This window comes from Cyanistes caeruleus, chromosome 13 (assembly GCF_971803275.1).
Source record: "Cyanistes caeruleus chromosome 13, bCyaCae1.hap1.1, whole genome shotgun sequence".
In the NCBI taxonomy this organism is placed as follows: domain Eukaryota; kingdom Metazoa; phylum Chordata; class Aves; order Passeriformes; family Paridae; genus Cyanistes; species Cyanistes caeruleus.
In genome coordinates, this window is record NC_141713.1 from 9383890 (window position 1) to 9403992 (window position 20103).

Below are 20103 nucleotides of genomic sequence, written 5' to 3' on the forward strand. Positions count from 1 at the left end.
AATGACTGGTGAGACCTGAGAGAATGTGCAGAGGGGGTTGTCTCCCTCCATCCCACATTTGAGAGCAACACAATAGCTCATCTTAGCATTCAGGCAGCACAAGGAACTTCAAACAAATCAAGGAATTAGATTGCACTGGGATTTATGCTGCCAAACTGCTGAAAATCCCCTTCAGTATGGATTGTTTAATGGTTTCCTCTTCTAGCACAGTGCAAGAAAATTGAAGACATTAGAAGGAGCATGAAGTTACAGCTCCAAGCTTTGTTCTTTCACTTTTAGTTCTCTCATTTCTCTCCCAACAACCTTTAAAAAAGGAACATGACTGGAGGGAAAAAGAAATTGGAGAGTTAGGGAAAAAAAACAAAACAACAAACCTTCAGGAAAAGATCCTAGATGCCATGCCAAGCACAGAAGGGAACCTTTGGCTTACTACTTCTCCTCTATTTTCCCTCCAAAAAATGTTTCTAGAAAAATCTCAGAAGAAAATCTCTTTTCTTTGCATATTGTCATGGTGTTTTTTGGGGTTTTTTTGGTTTTTTGGGGGGGTTATTGGTTTGGTTTTTAAACTGGGCTCATCTCATCATACAATGTAGCTATCAAGGAGACAGGGCAACGTAATTTTATTTATGAGATGAGGAAAAGCTATTTCAATAAGTAGTGTAACATTACTGGTTATTACTATTTGCACAACTTTCAAAATTTGACTTTTGTTTTTTTGTGAAATCAGGGCATAATCAAAGGAAAGGGTCCTAAGCCCCCACCAGCAGGTACCTGAAGTGCTTCTGTTCATTAATGCACAGACTTCAGTGTGTGATTTAGGGGACAGTAAAGATGTTAAAACCAGTAAGGGTGAGAGTCATGTCTCTGAATTTTACACAGCTAATATTTGAGATCCTGTACAGATCATTTATGTTCTGAGACTGTGGAGAAAAATTAGCACCTGGAGATACTCCAGCCTGTGATCTAACACACCCACTGTAGGCATCTGTCTTTGCACGAAATGAACTGTTTTCTGCAAGTGCCTCTCCCTCTCTCTCCTCCCACCCTCAGTGGCAATTCAGAGACCTAAAAGACTAAGGAGAATACCACACCTAAATTACAGATGGGTGAGAGTCTGTTGAGAGGAACCCTGCTTCACAATTCTGTTTTGAAATCTGGGAAACAATCTGGAGTCAGATGTACAGATACTTATGCCCGATGGATCCACTGTTCTCACGGTAGGAGAAATAACTCAAGTAAAAATCTGGCTAAACATCTAGAGACATCAATTCTGTGGTGACAGACTCACCTGATGATTTTATGGAAGAACTATAGGCAATCCCATTGTGCTGCTGATTATCACCAATTTCCAGAGTTGTAGTTATTACAGGCTTTGGCTTATATTCACGCTTAGGCCGACTAGATGCTACATTTATTCTGTAACACAGAGAAAAGCAGCAAGAGATTTACTTAAGAAGAAAGAAGGAACAAATACTGACAGAACTTAAGCTCATGCTTTGCTGTTTGAAAGGTAGAGTAAGAAAATCTGCTGGTTTTGGTTTCAGGCTTCTTTTGGTCAGTTTGTGTTTTGGTTTGATGGCGCTGGATTTTTTGGTTGGTTGGTTTGAGTTTTTCTGGGGGTAGTGTGTGTTCTTACTAAAAGCTGCTCAATTCTCATGCAATACTTGAACTTCAACAAGTCCCTAATTTATTTAATAATTTGTTCCTGTTGACAAAAGCATAAAGCTTAACAGCCTGAGTTTGAGAAGTGATGAGCACCCACGGCTGCCACCGAGTTCAGCACAAGTTGCAGGAATGAGCTCTCTGGAAAGCTTAACTGCAAACGACATATGGAAAAACACATCCAGGACAGAGGCCCAGGGACTGCATCTCACACATGGCCTTTTTATTAGGGAAGACAGGAAAAAACCATTTAGCCAGCAAAACTGTCTAGTACCCCTTGCTGTGTGTGCCCCAGCTGAGAGCTCCTTGTCCTCCCAGCCCCTCCAGCTGGGATAGCACAAGGTGTCTGCAGACACAGCTGCCCTCATCCCGTGCTCACAGCTGCCATGGCCACCCTGAGCTGAGAGCCCCCAAGCAGTTTTCCTGACTGCCTACACCACAGTGGCACTCAGGTTCTCTGAGTAACATATTAATGACAGCATTTCTCCCTTTTTTCAGGCTAACACAAAGTACCTGGGCTTTTCATACGTGTGTTACAGCACAGCTCTGTTCCTGGCCAGCTGGCTGGTTCCTTACTGCACTGCAGAATTTTGTTATACCCCTTAATCTCAATAAAAACAGGCCAACTTCCAAGCAAATCCTCCAAAACTCAACTCGTAACATGCAAGTTGAAATAAACCTCTAAACAAAGGGAGGCTGTCCCCACTAACCTCTACAGATGGGAGAGACTCTGCAGACACTCAGAGCTCCCTGGGCAGATCCTGTGTTACATTAAAGTCTCCCAGCACAGTGAGAAGCTGCCAGGTGGCAGGAGTTTAAAGCCATGGAGCTCAGTCTGGCACAAAGCACAGCAAATGTGCATCTGGGAGGTGGTGCTACAAGATCTCTTGCTTCAGTGACTTTCCAACATTGTGAACCTCGGCTGCAAAAGGGGCTCAACATTTTCTGAGGGGCTCCATCTTACCGGTTTTGCAGCTTGCTCTGCAGGTCCTCCAAAATGTCTGTGGATTGTTTATGGTAATCAAGTGCTGCTTCTACAAACACAGCCAACTGGCTGACTTGTTCTACCTGAAAGACAGAGAGGAAAATAGCTGTAAGGGCACTGTAGTACATTCAGCAGAAGGATAAACAAACAGATCATTTAAAACAGACCTGGTATCTCAAAAGACCACAGTACCTTGTAGAGGTTATTGGAAAAGAGCACATGTGATTCCATCAAAGAAACTGCCAGTTGGAAACTGAACAAAACTGAGGTGTAACTTCTAGTTCACTAACTTGGGGCTGGGTCCTTGAGTCATTTCCTTTCACAATGTGCAAATCCCTTCTGCTTTCAACTTCCAAGCCAGCTGTCTGTCAACACCCAAGCCCAAAACATTTAATAGGACATGACCCCTTAGCAGGTGAAAGAGGAGCTTTTCTGATCAATGCTGGAAGAAATTACACTGTGACAGCTCTCATGACTCAGACCCATTAGTGTTTATTATCAATGTTTACAAAGTGCAGTTCTGAAATGATCTGGACTTACCTCACTAGATGGCAGCATTTATAAACTGATAAATGAAACATGATTTATCTACTTGGATTTAAAACATATTAGCCAATCATTCAAAAATATGAATGATGAGGAAAGAGAGAATATGAAGGAGAAAGAAAAAACAAAATCTCATTCCCCTAACACAAGCTGAGAAGTTCAAGCTGTATGGGGTATGGAGCAGTAACAGATATCTGTCTTCCTCAAGACAACGTTAAGAAGACAGACCCCAAGAAGTCTGACATCTTTCCATTCCATCATGATGTCTTTCAGACATTGGATCATAAGAAAATATCTGAGTAAACTTTCTACAAATGTTTTATGGAACCATGGCAGTTTTGTGTTATACTTTGTCTGCTTTTACTCAGTTAAAAAGATCATTAAAAATTCTGCCAGGACTCCAAGAGCGCCAAACACTGTCACATAGCACAAAGAAATGAAATTTCAGAACCAAACCAACAGCTCATACAATCCCACCACAGTCAGAAGAGAGTAATATAAACAGCTGAGGACAACACACAGAGTGCCTGGGGTTTGGATGTGTGATCAGAGAAAACGGATAAATGACTGTCCAAACAAGACAACTAAGAGCCAGGAGAAATATGGAGCTGTGGATTAGAAGAGAAAGAGAGACTGGGAAAGAGCCAGAGAAACTTGAGGGACTAAAAGCTACTTAGGAAGATGAACCTGGGACTGGCTGTGTGGGAATGGCAGGAAGATGGATCTGATAAGAAGTGCATGCAACAGTGTCGATGTGGGAGGTCTGGAACCGGCTGTGCAAAAACCTGAGAAAGGTGGGGATCAGGATTGAGCCTGGGAAAGGCACCTGGCAAGATGGCTGGGAACCAGGGCTCAGAGAACAGACTTCATGGCAAGAAGACCAAGAGAGGGAGACACTTGGGGAACTGGAAAGGATCAGAAGGAAGTGATTGCAGTTAAGATCTCTGCACACATAGTGAGACCATTTGGGGTTAGACAATAAGGTGGGAATGAGAAGTTCTGGGAGGACAGACAGACTGGGTAGCATGAAAATGGAAGGGGAAGAGCACAGTTTTCTTCAAACAGAAACAAAGGAAATGGGTACAGAAAAAACTTCAGAGGGATATCCAGTTCACCCACTCCCAAAGGCAGAATTACTTACACTAGAACACGTAACTCATCCCTCTTCTGGTGGCTGAGCTCAAACAGTTGAATTCCTGCCCTCTTTTATCCTCAGTTTGGTGCTCTGACTAACGATAAACAGTACCTGAAACTTTTCTCAGCTGCCCCTGCAAGACAGAATTCTAAAACACACATCCACTGCAACCAGGCAACTGGTAGAGCCTAGAGTGGAACACTGCTGAAATTGTTGATAAGAGCATGTTCCAGCTTTTGCTGCCCTCATTAACTTACACTGGTAAAACAGCAAGAGGGGTAACTGCCTTACACTATACACTGCTGTAACAAATGTGTCCCACTTACAAACAGTTCAGGAGCTACAGGCTGCTTTATAACTGGGTGTGCATAAAGAGAGAAGCTGCTTGCAGTTAAATATTCCCACTTTACAGCTCCTCACTGTTGCAGTTTGCTAACAGAAGACAGCACACTTTTTTGTGTGTTTTCTGTGATGCTGCATCCACATGAGAAGAGAAAACTTTGGAATAGGCCCAGGTCTCTTTTCCTACAACCCCATGATTATGCAGGAGAAAGCACATCCCCCTATTCCTCTGTGTGTGGACAGAAGAGAGGATTATCCTGAATGGCCACAGCTGCTCCATATTCAGACACAATTTCATGATGGACTTGGACTCTGAGCCAAAGCCCACATACCTGAGTCCAAGCCACAAATTCACTCTATGGACTTTGCAGAGCCAAAGAGTAACAGTAATGATTTTCCGAGGTAAAATCATTCAGAGACTCCATATCAGCAGTGAAGTTTTGACTGTAAGTGAGCTAAAATTCAAAAAGCTCAGAGAGTACATGCCCTTGCTTATACTTTCAGCAGCAGGTCTTGCCTATACCAATTTCCCAACCTTCACCCTCTCACTGACCAAACTTCATTTTACCCTCAGCTAGTCCTACCTGAGACCACTATGGCCATCTTGTCTGACTCACTGTATTTCCAGAAAAAATCCCCAGATTCTAGAGTTCTCACATTCTCTGCTGTACATCATGTTTTTCTTGGACAGGGGTTTTGAAGTGGGAAGAGGCAGAGTTTCTGTCCTGTGAAGGATGGGACTGGCTTTAACCAATCCCACACATTTGCCCCTCCAGGATGTACTGCAGCAAACAAAGATGCAGCACAGACTTACATCATTTTCTAAGAAATTGAACATGCTTCTTTCAGCCAGTTCCTTTGACTCTTCAAATTTTTCTACTGCTTGTTTAACTTCTTCATCCGGTATCTTTCCAAAACGCTTCTTCTTATAATCATAATCCAAGCGGCGCCCTTCCAGTTTCTTCAAGTGATGCTAAAAGAGACAGAACATTTATGAGAAGGACCAAATGGGACATGCCCAAACAAACACATTGTGATCTAAGGAAATACCAGATGGATGCAAACATATGAAGACTTAAAGAAACAGAAGGCTCAGGGACTTGTATAGTCCATCCCTTTTACCCAAGGCGGCACCAGGTAAGTGTAGGGCCACATACATGAATTAAATTTTAAATAAAGAGCCCTTTGGTAGCACTTGGGGTACTGGCAACCTTGATTTACCTGTCTTAAGACATCCACCTCATGGAGTTCACTAAATGTGCAACAGTACAGATTCTCTGAGCTGTTCAGAGATGCAGGATCCAACCTAAATATTTGTGTGTTCCCATATTGTACATGCAATTCAATTTTACATCTTGAATTATCTGCAATATGACAACTAAAAGTTAAAGGGTTATATTCCCCTCATAAAGCAGTGCTCCAATATATCATGTATTCTTGCTATCCTTGTTAGGTATCAACTTGACACTTCTATCTGATAAAACTATGCAAGCTTTTCTGTTGCCAAAAATCCTGGGACTGACAGACTCACAGAATGGACTCAAAGTGACAGTACAAAATGCTCATTAAAGCTAACATCAAACAATTTCCTTTCATCAGTTCAGAAGAACACAACTGAAAACAACTATGCTTCAAAGGAGACAGCTACAGACATTACTGCTACCTTTTCACTATGCTTTCCACATTCATTTATGTGTAAACAAATAAAATAACTTTAATTTCCGCCTTTAACTTGGGTTTTAACTTGTTTATTACCCAAATTCATTGCAATCAACAGACTCAGAATAAGACTGCCTGTATTTCTTTGAATTGTCACTTTGTAAACAAAAACACTGAAAAACTTAACTCTAAAGGTTAAAAATATGTTCTGTAGTGTCCTATATTTTTCCTATAGTGGCATATGGCACTTGAACATTTTATGACACTATTCAGATCATTCTGTGTTTGCCCTGAAAAGCCTTTTTTTACAGTTACATTAATTCTCCATTATAAACAGCTTTAGGCTGACAGAAATGGTAAGGTAGGATAATCACTAGCAGTAAATCACAGCTCACTCATGTGTTCATAAGCATTAAAAAATGTTCATTAAAATAAAACAGCAGAAAAATAAAGAATAGAATTCTCTTCACTATGCTTGTACTGCATATATTGTAAGCAATATAGCAAATTGAGTAAGTTAGACAAGGGAGAAATAGTCAGGCATTGATTCTAAGCAGATTTTATCACTGTTTTGCTAGAGAGAAAATCTATTACAATAAAATTTATTTACCTTATTGCTTTCAAGGAAAATATCTCAGGGAACTAGGGTTTGATTTGACTCTGATTGTTGCTAAGTGAAGCTCTACTCTGGAAAACTTACCCCAATCTCTTTTAAATCTTTGTCCTGCAATAATTGTAGAGGATCAATAAAATTTTGTTTGACATTAATATCAAGAGAGTCCTTCACTTCTGCCATTTGCTTCATGCTCTCACCAGCATCCAGCAGTGCAAGGCCTGTGGTAAAAGAATAGGCTCTTATATCTCAAGATATGTAAAAGCAGAAAATTTGTGTTTTAAAACAGCCATTTCAAATAGGTATCTTTGTATCTGCTGCAGTCCCATGAAGAGTAAAAAAGAAAATAATGCAAGTTATACTTGTTCTCTCTACAAAACTGGAACTAGAAGATTTTTGTTCTGAATTGCATTTTGGAGTTTCTTTTTCCCCAACAGATATCACGGGAAAAAGATTTTTTTCTCCCTACTGTATTTGCATAGGTCATTACAAAAAAAAAATAAATAAAAATCATTCAGTGTTATTGTTTATTTCTTCCTACAAGAAATTTTCTGCTTAGTTTACTTTTCAAACTGAGTATAGCCATTTTTATATAAAAGTTAAAAGAAATAAACTGCATTTAAGAATCACCCTAAATTATTTAGGTTTGGCAACTTAGAAACCAAAATGCTTAATAATAGGGATGATCAGACAGCATCAGTAACAGTGTTATCAAACCCACCTGCAACAGAGGCAGACAAACATGCAGGAGCATTCTGTTTCTGAGCTGTATCAATCACCCCCTGACCCCTACACTTAACTCTCCCTCTTACCTGCAGTGGCCAACTACACAGGTTATGTCAGTGAGTAATACTTTGCAAAGGACTTTATGCTGAAATATTGGCAGAGGAGATGCACAAACTCACCAAACATAGAATCATCGCCCAGCTCTCTGCCATACCGTATCATGCAGTCTCCCAGGAGTCCCTCTGTCTGGGGGTAGCCTGTGGTTTTAACTTGTCCTCTGATCTTTGACATAGTGTTCAGCATTCCCAGCTTGGCCCTGTATGCTAAGAGGAGCATAGAAAAATAAAAACATCTTAAAAAGTGATAAAACCAGTTTTAAAATTAATCTATTTAAAGCAATAAATCATTTCAAAAGCAAAGTCACAAAGCTCATCTCAGACTGGTAATTTTTTTGTTGTTAGTACCCCATAGTCCAAAGCTGAAATAAGATCCCATCCAACAATATAGGTCATATGAAACTAGTTTTTATTCCCAACTGAAAAAGCATCATTTCTCCAGGCAAATATTCACCAACACTCACATTCCTTTAAATAGCTCTGCTTGTGAGCACCTTGATTAGAAATATTGCAGAAAGCAAATGCAAGATACAAGCAACAGCCAAAGCCAACTTCATCTCTCTCTCTCCCTCTCTTGCTTAGAAGAACTTTGTAGAACTCCACACAGAAACATCACAATAATGACCTAATTAGCTTTTATTTACGTTGAATTAATTTCCAAGTAATAAAATAACGTTCATCAAAATCCAGCACCTACTGTTCCTATCCTACCTGGATTTGGCTGAAGATACTCCGTGGATTTGGACAGAAGCTCTGTTACAGCTTTATTAGTAATATCAATTTTCTGAAAAAGAAAAGTAAATCTACTATGAATGTTAAAAATACACAGAAAGGCAAGGGCAATTAAAAAAAACACATAACAATTGTAAAAGCAGAAACTGCCAGTAACATTGTTTAATTTGCAACACAACTCATCAGTCAATTTAATGTAAATTTCTGAACATGGATTTAAACTAAAAATCAGAATCTTTTACCAGGAGATAATCTGGCCCAAGTAGTCAGACCTATCATAAATTTTATCAGATGCAAAGGCTTTGTGATATTTACAAAGCCTCACTAACACCAGACTTCTCTAAACTCCCTCACAGGCAGGGGAAGGTTCCTTCTGATGCTTTGCACCCTTCTTGGAGGAATTTCTCTTTCCTGTTGAGAGGTATCAGTGGAACCTGACCCTCTGCTCACACAGCCTTTGTGGATGTCTCTTTTCCTTTGGCTGAGCTGACAAGGTTTAAGGAAAAATTCCTATTTATTCTTTTATCTTTCTGTTTGGAAGCATATTAGAGGATTTCTTCCCCCAGGTAAATCTACAGTTTTATTCAATCACTTGAAACATGAAATATTTTTGATTCTGTAATAGCTTAATATTGAATAAAATAACGTGACTTTTCTTACCCTTTCCATCTCTTGGAATTCCTCATCTAACTTTGTTCCTTCTGCTCCACTTATTTTTTCACTGAATAACTGTAAAAAGATAAATTTAACACACAAAATAAGGGATTTTTATTTAATTACAGAATAAATATAACTGAGAGTTAGGAATTGACAGGAATTGACTCCAGAAAAAAGCCAGCATCCATTTGAGGTAACAATGCAGGAAAAAGTAAACAGTCTTGGAAGTGAAGCACTCCCTTCAAGAAACAAGCAAACAAATGATTTTTCATGCTTGAAGAATTTGTACTCTACTGGCATGATCTCCACTGCAGATTCCAGCACAGAGTCTGGCTGCAGGTAAATCCACAGGAACCTTTCCAAAGGTGTCTCTGCAGCTCTGTGCTTTTGAGCACCTTCTGTCCTGTGCACCAGCAGGCTCAGGGATGTAACTCCCATTGCTGCTGCTGTGGAAGGAACAGACTCGTGAAAAATGCTTCACTGTGACTCACCTGTGAGACTGAGAGCCTTTAGCATCAAAACAAGAATGCCAGCTATTCTTCAAAAACTAGAAGCACCAGTTTCAGATGGATTTCAGTAAACCTTCTGAAAAGGCTAAAAGTTAACTGGCTTCTGTGTGAGAACTCCAGGCTGTCAGACCTGACTGTGGTCCTCACTGAGTAAATCATGGCCAGGAATCAGCCACCGAGCAGGACTCAGCCATCTGCTTCTTGCAGTGCATGGTACCTGCACTGTGACAACATGAAAAGAAAGCCAGGTCCTCACCCAGTGTGAAACAGCCTTTGAAAGCATCCCTCCACTACAACAGTGATTTAACTCATATTCAACATTAAATTCCCTCAAAAATACCTAACATTTCTCTGTTTTAATTGGCTTTTATCACTGGAAGTGTAACTGTGTAGTGTGAAATCCAGGCCTAGCTAATTGACTGCTGCCAGTCCCCAAACCTGTTCCAAATAAAGCATTTTGTTTGTCCTCAGCACCTTCTAAAAGGGAATTCATCTCACTGAATTAGAAGGGCCTTGGGGACTTGCATAACCTGAAAATGGGTCAGGGCTCTGAGCAGTGCAATGGTTCCTGTTCTCGGTCACTGCCTGCATGGCACAGGTGTGGGGGGGGACACTGCCCTGCCAAAAAGCAGCAAGGAGTTGATGAAGCAGAGCTGGGAGCTCAGCAGTGGCTGACCTTGCATCAATATCACCGCTACCACACAGTCAGAGAACAGTCCTGCTTAAGGGAAAAGGTGAGTTCAAAGAGAGACCTACAGCTAATTATTTCTATTGGCTTTACAGCAGCACTCACAATCTTCATGCTTAATATGCCAAGCAGCACACACACTTGTCAGGATCATTTCTCTTCCAGAGCACTGAGAACGAGCACAAAAGCAGATAAAACAGACGGAGAAGCCCAAGTACCAGTGAGTTCCTGTGGGTCATCATCTTGCTGCTGTAAGACATGACAGCAGAGAAGTGACCTGAGGTCACACATAAAGCAGGACACTGCCCTGGTCTCTGCAGGAATGTCTGAGGAGTCCTTGAGCAGATGGAGAAAGGTACATGACAAGGCAGCATGAAAAGCAGGAATTCCTATCAGGAATTCTGCAGCTCATGTACAATAACAGTTTCTGTCTCCTTTCTGTGTACTGTTAATTAAAAAAACAATTCATGCCATTTTCCACAGCTTCACACATGTCTTCTTTCTCCAGCAGGCAAGGAGGAGATCTGTGGTTTCCCAAAACCCTTTTCAAAGGCTGAGTGCAGTGGGAGAATTACACTTAAGTTGCAAAAGCCACATTCAGCAGCAGCCCATAGCTTCCCCATTACAGATTATCCATTTGGTGGAAAATAAATAAATTTTAATTTATTTTTTTAAATAAATTGATTTTTTTGGTGAAAAATAAACCTGAAGAAGTAACATGATTGCTTGACTGTGAAAGTGTAATGAATAATAAAATTCTAAATCTATTTTACAGTGACTTGTGGATGAACTCCTCAGAGCCAGCCACAGGATCTGCAGATACCATTTCATACAGACTCTGAAGACAACCTAATACACACCTACACCTGGGGAAAAAAGAACTGATCATTAAAAAAAAAAATAAAATTTGTTAACATGCTTTCCCAGTTCTATGCAAACACTAATGATACTGCAATTTCTGGCCCAAGGACACACTTCAATGACATTTACCCTAAGCTCTAATGTCCTTCGGAAAACAACGCTCCAGAAAGAATGATTCCTTAGAGTCTGTAAGTTGTCTGAGCTACCAACACTAAAAATTGGTGTAAAGTTCTAATGGCTATAATTAAATTTTACACCTCTACAGTTTATTTCATATTGGTATAATTGGGAATAGCTGTATTAGTCTCGCATTTAGGAACAAAAAAAGCTTTTGTTCTGATCATACTGAATTTAGGAGCTGTAAAACTAGCATCACCCTTCTCACAATTAAAAGTCACAGGATACCCAATTAATTATTGAAAATGGATGCACAAAGGAGACAGCTGCTGAGTTTTAGTTCCCTGACTATTTGCTGAGCATCGTTTACATGCATTATATCAAGCTGCAAAATGCTTTGAACATAAACAGAGGATGCCCAGCTGAGGGGCTGTGTAGTTATGTGGCAATATCTATCAGGCTTCACAAGTCACCCCATCAAAGACAAAACTGCTGCCAGCACACAAGGTGTGTACTTCAAGGGAGTTTGGAATTCCTTCTACAGGAAGAATCCTCCACCTCCAAATTCAGAACCTGGGCACCATGGATTCAGCACCATTTCACTAGACAGGGCCACAATTCATGGCTATGAAAAAAACCAGTTCCCACCAGGGGGGCACCACCTCTTTACTATTCCACTGTAGGTCAAAAGCTAAAGCCTTTCATTAGTCCTGCCTCTGGTAAAGCTAACTAGGCTTCCTCTGGATCAAAACCTGCACTCCTAACAGCTGCAGTAGGAAAGATTTCTTCCTGTCAGGTGCCTGTTCAACTCCCTCTATCACACTTACATTAGAGTTAGTGAGAAGAAAAAAAAGCAACAAAGCTAAATTATGAACATGAAAATACTCTCAAATCAGCCATTTGTATAATCACCTCTCATTTCAAGTTACATATGATAGCAGATTACCTTCAGTGGTACAACTTGCATGCTCTATATAATAGGAGACCTTTTTGCCTGAAGAAACATTGCTGTTTGTACACAAATGCTCCTTGCTTGTTACTTCTTGCTAGATCCTACTGTTCTTTTTAAAATTGAAAAATTAAATATGATGTTGTATTATAAACAAGCTGAAAGTCTCTGGTGGGCTTATGCAGAATTTTATCTGAATAAAAATGCGGAATAAAACAAATAGGCTTTGAAAGAAACCCCTCCAGATATTATGATTTCTATGTTAGTTCTGTATATCCAGCTACAATTCAAAATGTGACCTGCAATTTTGTTACAGTCTTAAAAGACTAAATATTTACTCTGCTAAGGCATTTATATTCCAAGAAATTCTCTGGGAATTTTTTTTTATACAAATCTAATACTGAGATTTTGTTCTCATGATAGTTCTTTGTTATTCTATTTTTTTTCAGATAATATAATTTTCTTTTGATGTGTTTTGTTACGATGAAGTTGCCTCAACCCTGACAGCATTCAAAACCTGGAGATGGCCTTGAGCAATCTGGTGTAGGGGGAGGTATCCCTGTCCATGGCAAGGGGTTTTGGCACTGGATGATCTTTTAGGTCCATTCCAGCCCCTTACCACCCTGTGATTCCATGAACACAGAACATAAGCTGTCCATACTTTAAAATATACAGCTCACCAAAACTCTAAACTAAAAATGTCTCAAGATTTAAAATAAAAATACTGAAAAATTATGTTAAGAATATTAAGATTTATCCCTATTGCACAGGAATAGTACATTTCCCCATTGTTATATGGATTATAACAAACAAGCTTCAGAAAAATGCCATATTTTACTAATGCTTTGTATATCATATCCACTAAATTACACCAGTTTTTCATATTTCACTATAGAAGGTTACTGAATATCAGAAGCTGCCAAAAATATCCCAGATCAACAGAGAGCTGATAAAACTCTCAAAACAATTACCCTATTTTTTTTTTAATATATCCACTGGGTATTTCATAATACAAGCCAGTACTTGCACACATGCTCTGACCTTCTCTTTTCTGCCCTTCTTTTGCAACACTCACTAACAAGGATTGAACAATCACAGTTCTTTTGTTGTTATTCAGCTATGGTTGAAAGAAGTGGCTGGCCAGCAAAACTCTCTTGTACATACCTGGCCAGGAAATCAGCCCGTGCTATTTAGAGGCTGAATGAAAGGTATCATATTCTATTAAAGGCTTAAGGGCTTTTAATGACTCCTTACAAAGTTACAGCATTTATTTTGTTCTGAAGGACTAGCTGCTAAAATTATCTGTTGAAACTTTAATGGGGTAGAAAATTCCTACATTTGTCATAAATATGCACGCTGTCAAACCCATGAGGCAAAACCTAGATTTTTTTTATTCTGACAAAAAAGCCAAGGCTATGAAAAGATTTTAAATTTATTTCCCCCTCTCTCTAAAAAGGAAGCAAGCAATCTACTGGGAAAGTGAATAGATTCATCCCAAAGTTAACACATGGAGAGCCAGGAAATAATGTAACTGTATGGCTAGGTTTCCCCTAGAAACAGAACAGGGCCAAACTGCACAATTGCATTAAATACAGCTTAGATACAGTACTTAGTACAAAATACTACATTCCAGTATGGTTAACGCATAGTAGTTACACTTCTCTTAATAAATCATTAAAAGTTCCAGCGATTTCCCTGCTGCCATGTAAGTGTTTGATTTGGTTTAATGCAATGTGACAATACTAACAGCTTCCTCAAGGATCTCATTTAAGCCTGTAATAAACAAAGGGAAGAATAAGGTAGCTGGAAAACAAAGCCAAATCTCCTTGCAATGTTCAGCATCCTGAGGGGAGGGAGAGATTTTCTTCTTTGCCCTCTTCCAGAATGATCTATCAGATTACAGACCAACATTTCATCCTCTTTTCTTGATCAAAAATAGTTTAACCTCAAGTATCTGTAATTCCCTGTTTTGTCCTTCTAAATTCTACTACAATGCTATGCGTATTACTTGTTTTTGTTCTTTTCTGGTTGCTATATTTCATATAAATTGCTAACTCTCACACTCAAAAAGTGGTTACCACTACTTCACGTATTGCAGACCACCAAGAACTTGACCTACAACACTTAAACAACTACTACAGCTCAATGTCTTGCATCTTAGTAAGCCTTTAAATGAATACACACTGGCAGCTCCAGCTACACAAAGTTTGCCACCATGATAGAAAAATATTCTTTAAAAAAAAGAATAAAATATTCTTCTTTACCAACCAGGTGAATGGGCAGCTATTAGGCAGCCCTGTGATTGATTTCTAGAGATTTTCTAAAGGTCTGGATGCTCAGAAGAAAAAGCAGCATCCCACACTGAGAAACTTAACTAAGATGCATATTTCCAAACACAGATCTAAACAAATGGACATTGGGTACAAAATCATCTGCAAATGAAAACAAGTAATATATACCTAAGTAGGTATTTTCTCCTAAAATACCCCTACAACAATAAAGGAAAAAAACAAATCATGGAAGTGTACTGGTATTTGGACCTCTTCCTTTAATTAAACTGACACAGTTCATTCTATCCTTATGATTTGGAGAAAATACAAATCCCTCATTTTAGAGGTTAAGCACTCAACGATGGCAGGAACTCTGGAGTCACCTCAGTACATTGTGTTTTCAAAGAAAACAAAAATTCTCTTGCTCTGATGTACTTTAAAGGAAAAAGATTTATTCTGCTCTCCAAAATAAATAAAAGGTCTACTACAAATTGCAGATGTTTCAGTCACACAAATAGAGAGCACTCTGGCTCTCCTCCACCAAATCATTTAAGTTCATCCTCAGTAGGTACTAAAGTGCTTTTCTGGATGAAGCCACGAGTGCTCAGCACTTCAGTGTCAAGCTCAGAGTGTCATCACCTTCATATGAAGCATTTTGTAATTTTTTCTTCTACTAAACTTTCAGCTAGCAGTGGCACAGATTTCCCCATAGCATTTGGCAAAATGGTAGAAAAGACTTCTGACAGCAGCAGCAGGAACTGGGGATTTTTTTGAAAAAATTAATTAAGCAGCTGAATTGGGTCCTACTGCTATTTAATCAAAATTATGGTGTGTAAGAAGCTGTGCCCTAGAAGTCAAATACTTGTTATTGCTCCCATGGCTGCATAAGTGCTAAAAATATCTCTGAATTTAACAATGTGTGTGCACAAGTATTTAAAAAAATGCAGCTTTCTCTTTTGGTAACGGTTCATACGTAATTATAAAACTTAAAAACATTTGGGAATTTATGTGAGACATAAACACATTAAAAATTTTAATCATATTGAGGATACACAGTTCAAGCAGCATTCTGTCAGTATCCATGGCAGAGTACACGTCTATAGAAATTCAGGGAAACAAAGAAGTGTTGCATAAAATTGGATGATTCACCCAGAATTCATTACCTATAACAAGCAGCTGAACCAGAACTACAGAAAACTACATCCATGGTTAGAGGAATTCACATCCTAATGTTTCACTGAAAATATCTATTCTCAGATATTTAAAGTAGAAACATAAAGAACTGTGGGACATGCTTGTACTTCAAAGACACCTCATGACTATGCTCATACTATCAACTTCCTTAGGGATTTCTGATGGACCCAATAGCAAATCTTGTCCCAGCAGCCAACAAAATTAAAATACAAAAAATATTACTATTTTTGTAAACTATTAAGGATTTTAAATATATGTAGAGAAATGTGTTACATTTAAAGACACACCAAGATAAATATTAAAATATTTTTTACATATTTTCTCATGTTGAAAATTTCATACAACTTATGAAATATAAAAATTGAGCCCCATCTCGTTTTTTAGAGCCCAGTTTTTGGTAGGAAATTCCTTTACACAAAAAGAAAAAACAAACCAAATCTCGGGCCATCTAAAGGACACCAGGAATCTCAAGAGCCTGTTTCCCAAGAAGGAAAACATACTTTTTCTACCAAGAGATCTCTGAATCATACAAACAAAGTTAGGAAAATGCATGGGTGTACTGCCAGAGTGTTTATATTCACAAGAACATTCCTATCTCACTAATACTTATGAACCCAATACTACTTTATTACTTGTAACTTCTCAGGCAAACAGGAGCACTGAGATCACAGAATATTATTTTTAGGAAGACAGATGAACTGAGTTGCACAAGGATACGCCAGCTAGAGAGGAATAGAAGAGAAAGAAAGGTGTTTGCAACGTGGCTTGCCTGGGAAGGGGGATCCAAGGGTACCCCCAAACACATCTTTCCCACATGGAGATGCTCTCTGAGCTGCCAGGGGAACACGAGCTCGGCATCAAGACCTCACTGTTGAAGGGTCCTGTGCAGCTCTACACCAAGCATTATTATTCAATCTACTTTCCAACATGGAGCAAACTCTTCACAGCTGAGCATGACCCGAAGAAGCCCAGCCAGGCAATCAGCTGAGACCTGTACAGTCAACCCTCAGCTGCCAGCATCAACAGGAATGGACCCAGTCCATCACAACTCCCCGTATGTTCCTGCAGAGAAAAGTGCCCATTGACACTGGGGAACGTCAGGCCTGCAGCTCCCATGTGGAATCAATGAACAGCCACAGCTGGAGAGTAACAGCAGCACAGCCCTGGCAAAGGCTCAGAAGTTCTGCTTAGCTCTGCTCAGAACAGAAGCTCCAACAGTGCAATCCATGTATTCTGGATTACAGAAAGCCCTGACAACCCTGGCACATACAGGAAGACTGAGCAATGACAGCACTCACCACTGATGGAGGAGTTTCAGCAGGCAATCCAGACACACCTGAAAGATGTCTTTCAGCAAAATCCCCTCACCAACCCATCAGCAGGTTCTGCTTTCCCACTGATTATGTGGGACACTCATACCTATACAGACAAGTACTTCTGCTGCTTTCAACACTTTTATAAACAGTGGTGCTGTACCATTTAGTGTGAACTCTCCTAACTTAGATCAACTTGTATGAATAAGACTGCTGAAGACAACTGGGTACATGTAAATTAATCAACTTAGCAGCCTTTGCTTGGGAAACCCCATCAAAGAAAAAGGAAAAGGCACAGACCCCAAGAACATGACAAATGAGGTTACTGGTTGAGGAATGTGGCTTTTCTTGAAAAGGACTTACACAATCCAATTAAAAAAAAAAAAAAAAAAAGGAAGAAAATAGTTTAGATTGTTATTAGTCAAGCAGCCTGCTTTTACATAGTCTAAACAAAAGATTCTGCCATGTGGGAGGATTATCACAACAGAAATTTTTCAAAAGAGAAAGGTGGCCATTTTAACCAAGCTAATGAGGGGTTTACACAAAGATCTGCCACACAATGTCTGTGATGTGGGTGTCAGACCAGAGCTCTAAGTTCCCAGCATCCTTGCAATTCTTTCTGCTGACAGGAACTCTAGGATTCATTAAATAGTTTTCGATTCCTGCTTTTTCAAGGAAAAAGAAAACAAAAAGGAAACAGACCTGAGTATATTAAAGGTCTTGACAGACTGAAAAATTCTGTGCATGTACTTTAGAAAGTCATCATCTCTCAAGAAAGCAGCAAAAGATATAGTAACACCTCTTGGTCTCAGAAAATATCTACAATCAATTAGGTAAGATGAAGTACCTGGCATTTGACAGCCAAGTCATCTGTAAAAACAGGCCAATATGCCAGACATGGTCCTGCATTTTATAAAAGTCGGTAGTAACACCTCCTGAAAGATTTATTAATCAATTTGATATTTGCTATATCTGCTTAAAAAAAAAATAAATCTCATTTCTTTGACAGCAATACTGAGAACTTACCACATATGATTCCTGTACTCTTCCTAGTTTATTTCTTGTATGTAACTTTTTGCCAGAATTAGGCACAAAATTACATATGGCTTGGTTTGGGTGTTTTTTTAAAATTAATTTAGTAACAGAAACATCAGACACTGAATTCTAGCTCTGATACCACTTAAAGTTTTTCTACAAGTAAGTCTACGCCAGAAAGAGAATTTTAAGTAGGGTAAGGAATGCTGGGCACTTGATGTTCCTTAGTCAACACTCAAAATCCTGTACCCAGCTGATCTAGTCTGCACACAATCATGCAGCCTTTTAAATTAACCTTATTAACCAAATCCAGCCAAAGTATGTGTAAATATAGACTGTGTAATCTAGACTTACAAAGAAGTCTGCACATTGAGAAGGGCACTGTCTCTTGCTCTAAAGCAAGCATGTCCTTTGAAAGGTGTTAGCATATTTCAGAATATTTTATCCTCACAATGTAATGGACAGCTTCACTCTTTCTGTGACACTCCAAAGGTCTCAAGTGTCTCATTAAAAGCAAGCCTGTGCTACTTGTGCTGCTTTTCCATGTCTGAATTCCAGACTTTCTGCTCTCAGCAAAAGCCACTTTTTAGCTGCTGCTACAGCTTTGGATGCTTCAGGAAACATGGGGAACAAATTCATACAGGCTGAAACCACACATCTAAGCTCCTAATACAACATTAATGTAAGGGAGGAAGTAAAAGACTAAATACTTAAATTTGGGTTAAACTGACTTGTCCTTGGCCATAGAGTAAACATTTCAGTAAACTGAAATGAGAATGCCAGAGTCCCAGATCTTCACTCTTTGCCCAGAGGAATGCAGTGCTAAATAAAATATTCTATCTGCATTTCCGAGCAGGCAAAACAAGGGAAAGTTTATGGGACACAAATCATGTTTACAGGACACAAATTGTGAGTTGCACAATTATTTATTATGGGAATAGAATTTATTTTAAGAATGTAATTCCAGATTTTGTTGTCAAAATTAAGAGATGAATGTACAATCTATGCAAGAGAAATTTTATAATTTAAGTGTTTATATTTATTTTCCATGTTAAAATATATATGACTAGATGGTCAAGCTTTCAAACTTTTGAGTGATAGCACTTAAATTCTGCAAAATGATGTGTCAAAGGACATTCTTTTCCATACAGGTCAGAAGGCCCAAGGATTAACAACTTTTGCTTCAACAAATACAGGCAAGTAATGAAAAACAAGAATAGAACATAAAAATTATAGGAAAAGAAGATACAAGCATAGTGGTATTTGTGAAATAACTCAGTGTTTGGAATGCTATTGCCTGTTGAATTTTATTTGGTTTTTCTTCAAAATGACAGAATTAATCAACACACACATGTGCACATACACAAGACCTGGATGCTTTTGAACACCCCACCAAGTGCTTATCTAAATATCTGGGCATGTAAATATTTCTTAAGAGTCTAACTCAAGAGACTCATAGAAAAGCACACAGGGCTCAACACTGCCAAGATATGAGCTCTGTTTCATTTCAGATTCTAGTCATAAACAGCTGAGAGAAGCTAAACTACTACTACTGCATTACTATCACTTAATGTCTTCATTTCAAGAAGTATTTTGTCCTTGAGTTTCATCTGGCACAGCAGAGCAAAGTCTTCTGTTATTTACATTCAAAAATAATTGCTGGAGAGGTTGTGGGTGTTTTCTTAATCAATCTATACATCCAGCTCACAGAATCATCTACTGATGACTAGGGAACATGCAGTTTAGGGCAGCTTCTGTGTATGGTCTACAGTTATCACAAAGAGAACACCAGAGAAATTGCCAATATTTAAACTATTGCTTGGCTATGGAGTTACCTGTGTATCTTTGGACCCCTCACTTGCAAACTACAATGTACATGCCAAGATCCACAGCACTGTGGCCTAATACATTTCACACAAGATTATGAATTTTGAAAATCAGCAAATACTTTTTTCACAAAATTGAGCTAGATGCTTAAAAAGTACACAGAAAGT

The 20103-nt window shown here is 39.0% G+C and overlaps 1 protein-coding gene across 7 annotated transcripts in view; it reads right to left on the reverse strand.

Annotated features, from left to right (window-relative positions):
* SH3GL3 (SH3 domain containing GRB2 like 3, endophilin A3) overlaps positions 1-20103 on the reverse strand; it is a 55401-nt gene that overhangs the window by 5187 nt on the left and 30111 nt on the right. For 5 of the 7 annotated variants that reach the window (XM_086849618.1, XM_023933931.2, XM_086849616.1 and 2 more), the window contains exons 2-8: positions 9177-9245; positions 8496-8568; positions 7848-7991; positions 7030-7163; positions 5485-5643; positions 2627-2730; positions 1289-1416 (exon numbers count right to left, since the gene is read on the reverse strand). In XM_086849618.1, coding sequence (XP_086705744.1) covers positions 1289-1416; positions 2627-2730; positions 5485-5643; positions 7030-7163; positions 7848-7991; positions 8496-8568; positions 9177-9185 — 751 coding nt within the window. In that variant the 5' untranslated portion in view covers positions 9186-9245. Of the gene's footprint in view, positions 1-1288; positions 1417-2626; positions 2731-5484; positions 5644-7029; positions 7164-7847; positions 7992-8495; positions 8569-9176; positions 9246-9664; positions 9935-17059; positions 17444-20103 lie in introns of those variants that run through there. The other 2 variants (XM_086849620.1, XM_086849621.1) reach the window with 2 other exon arrangements.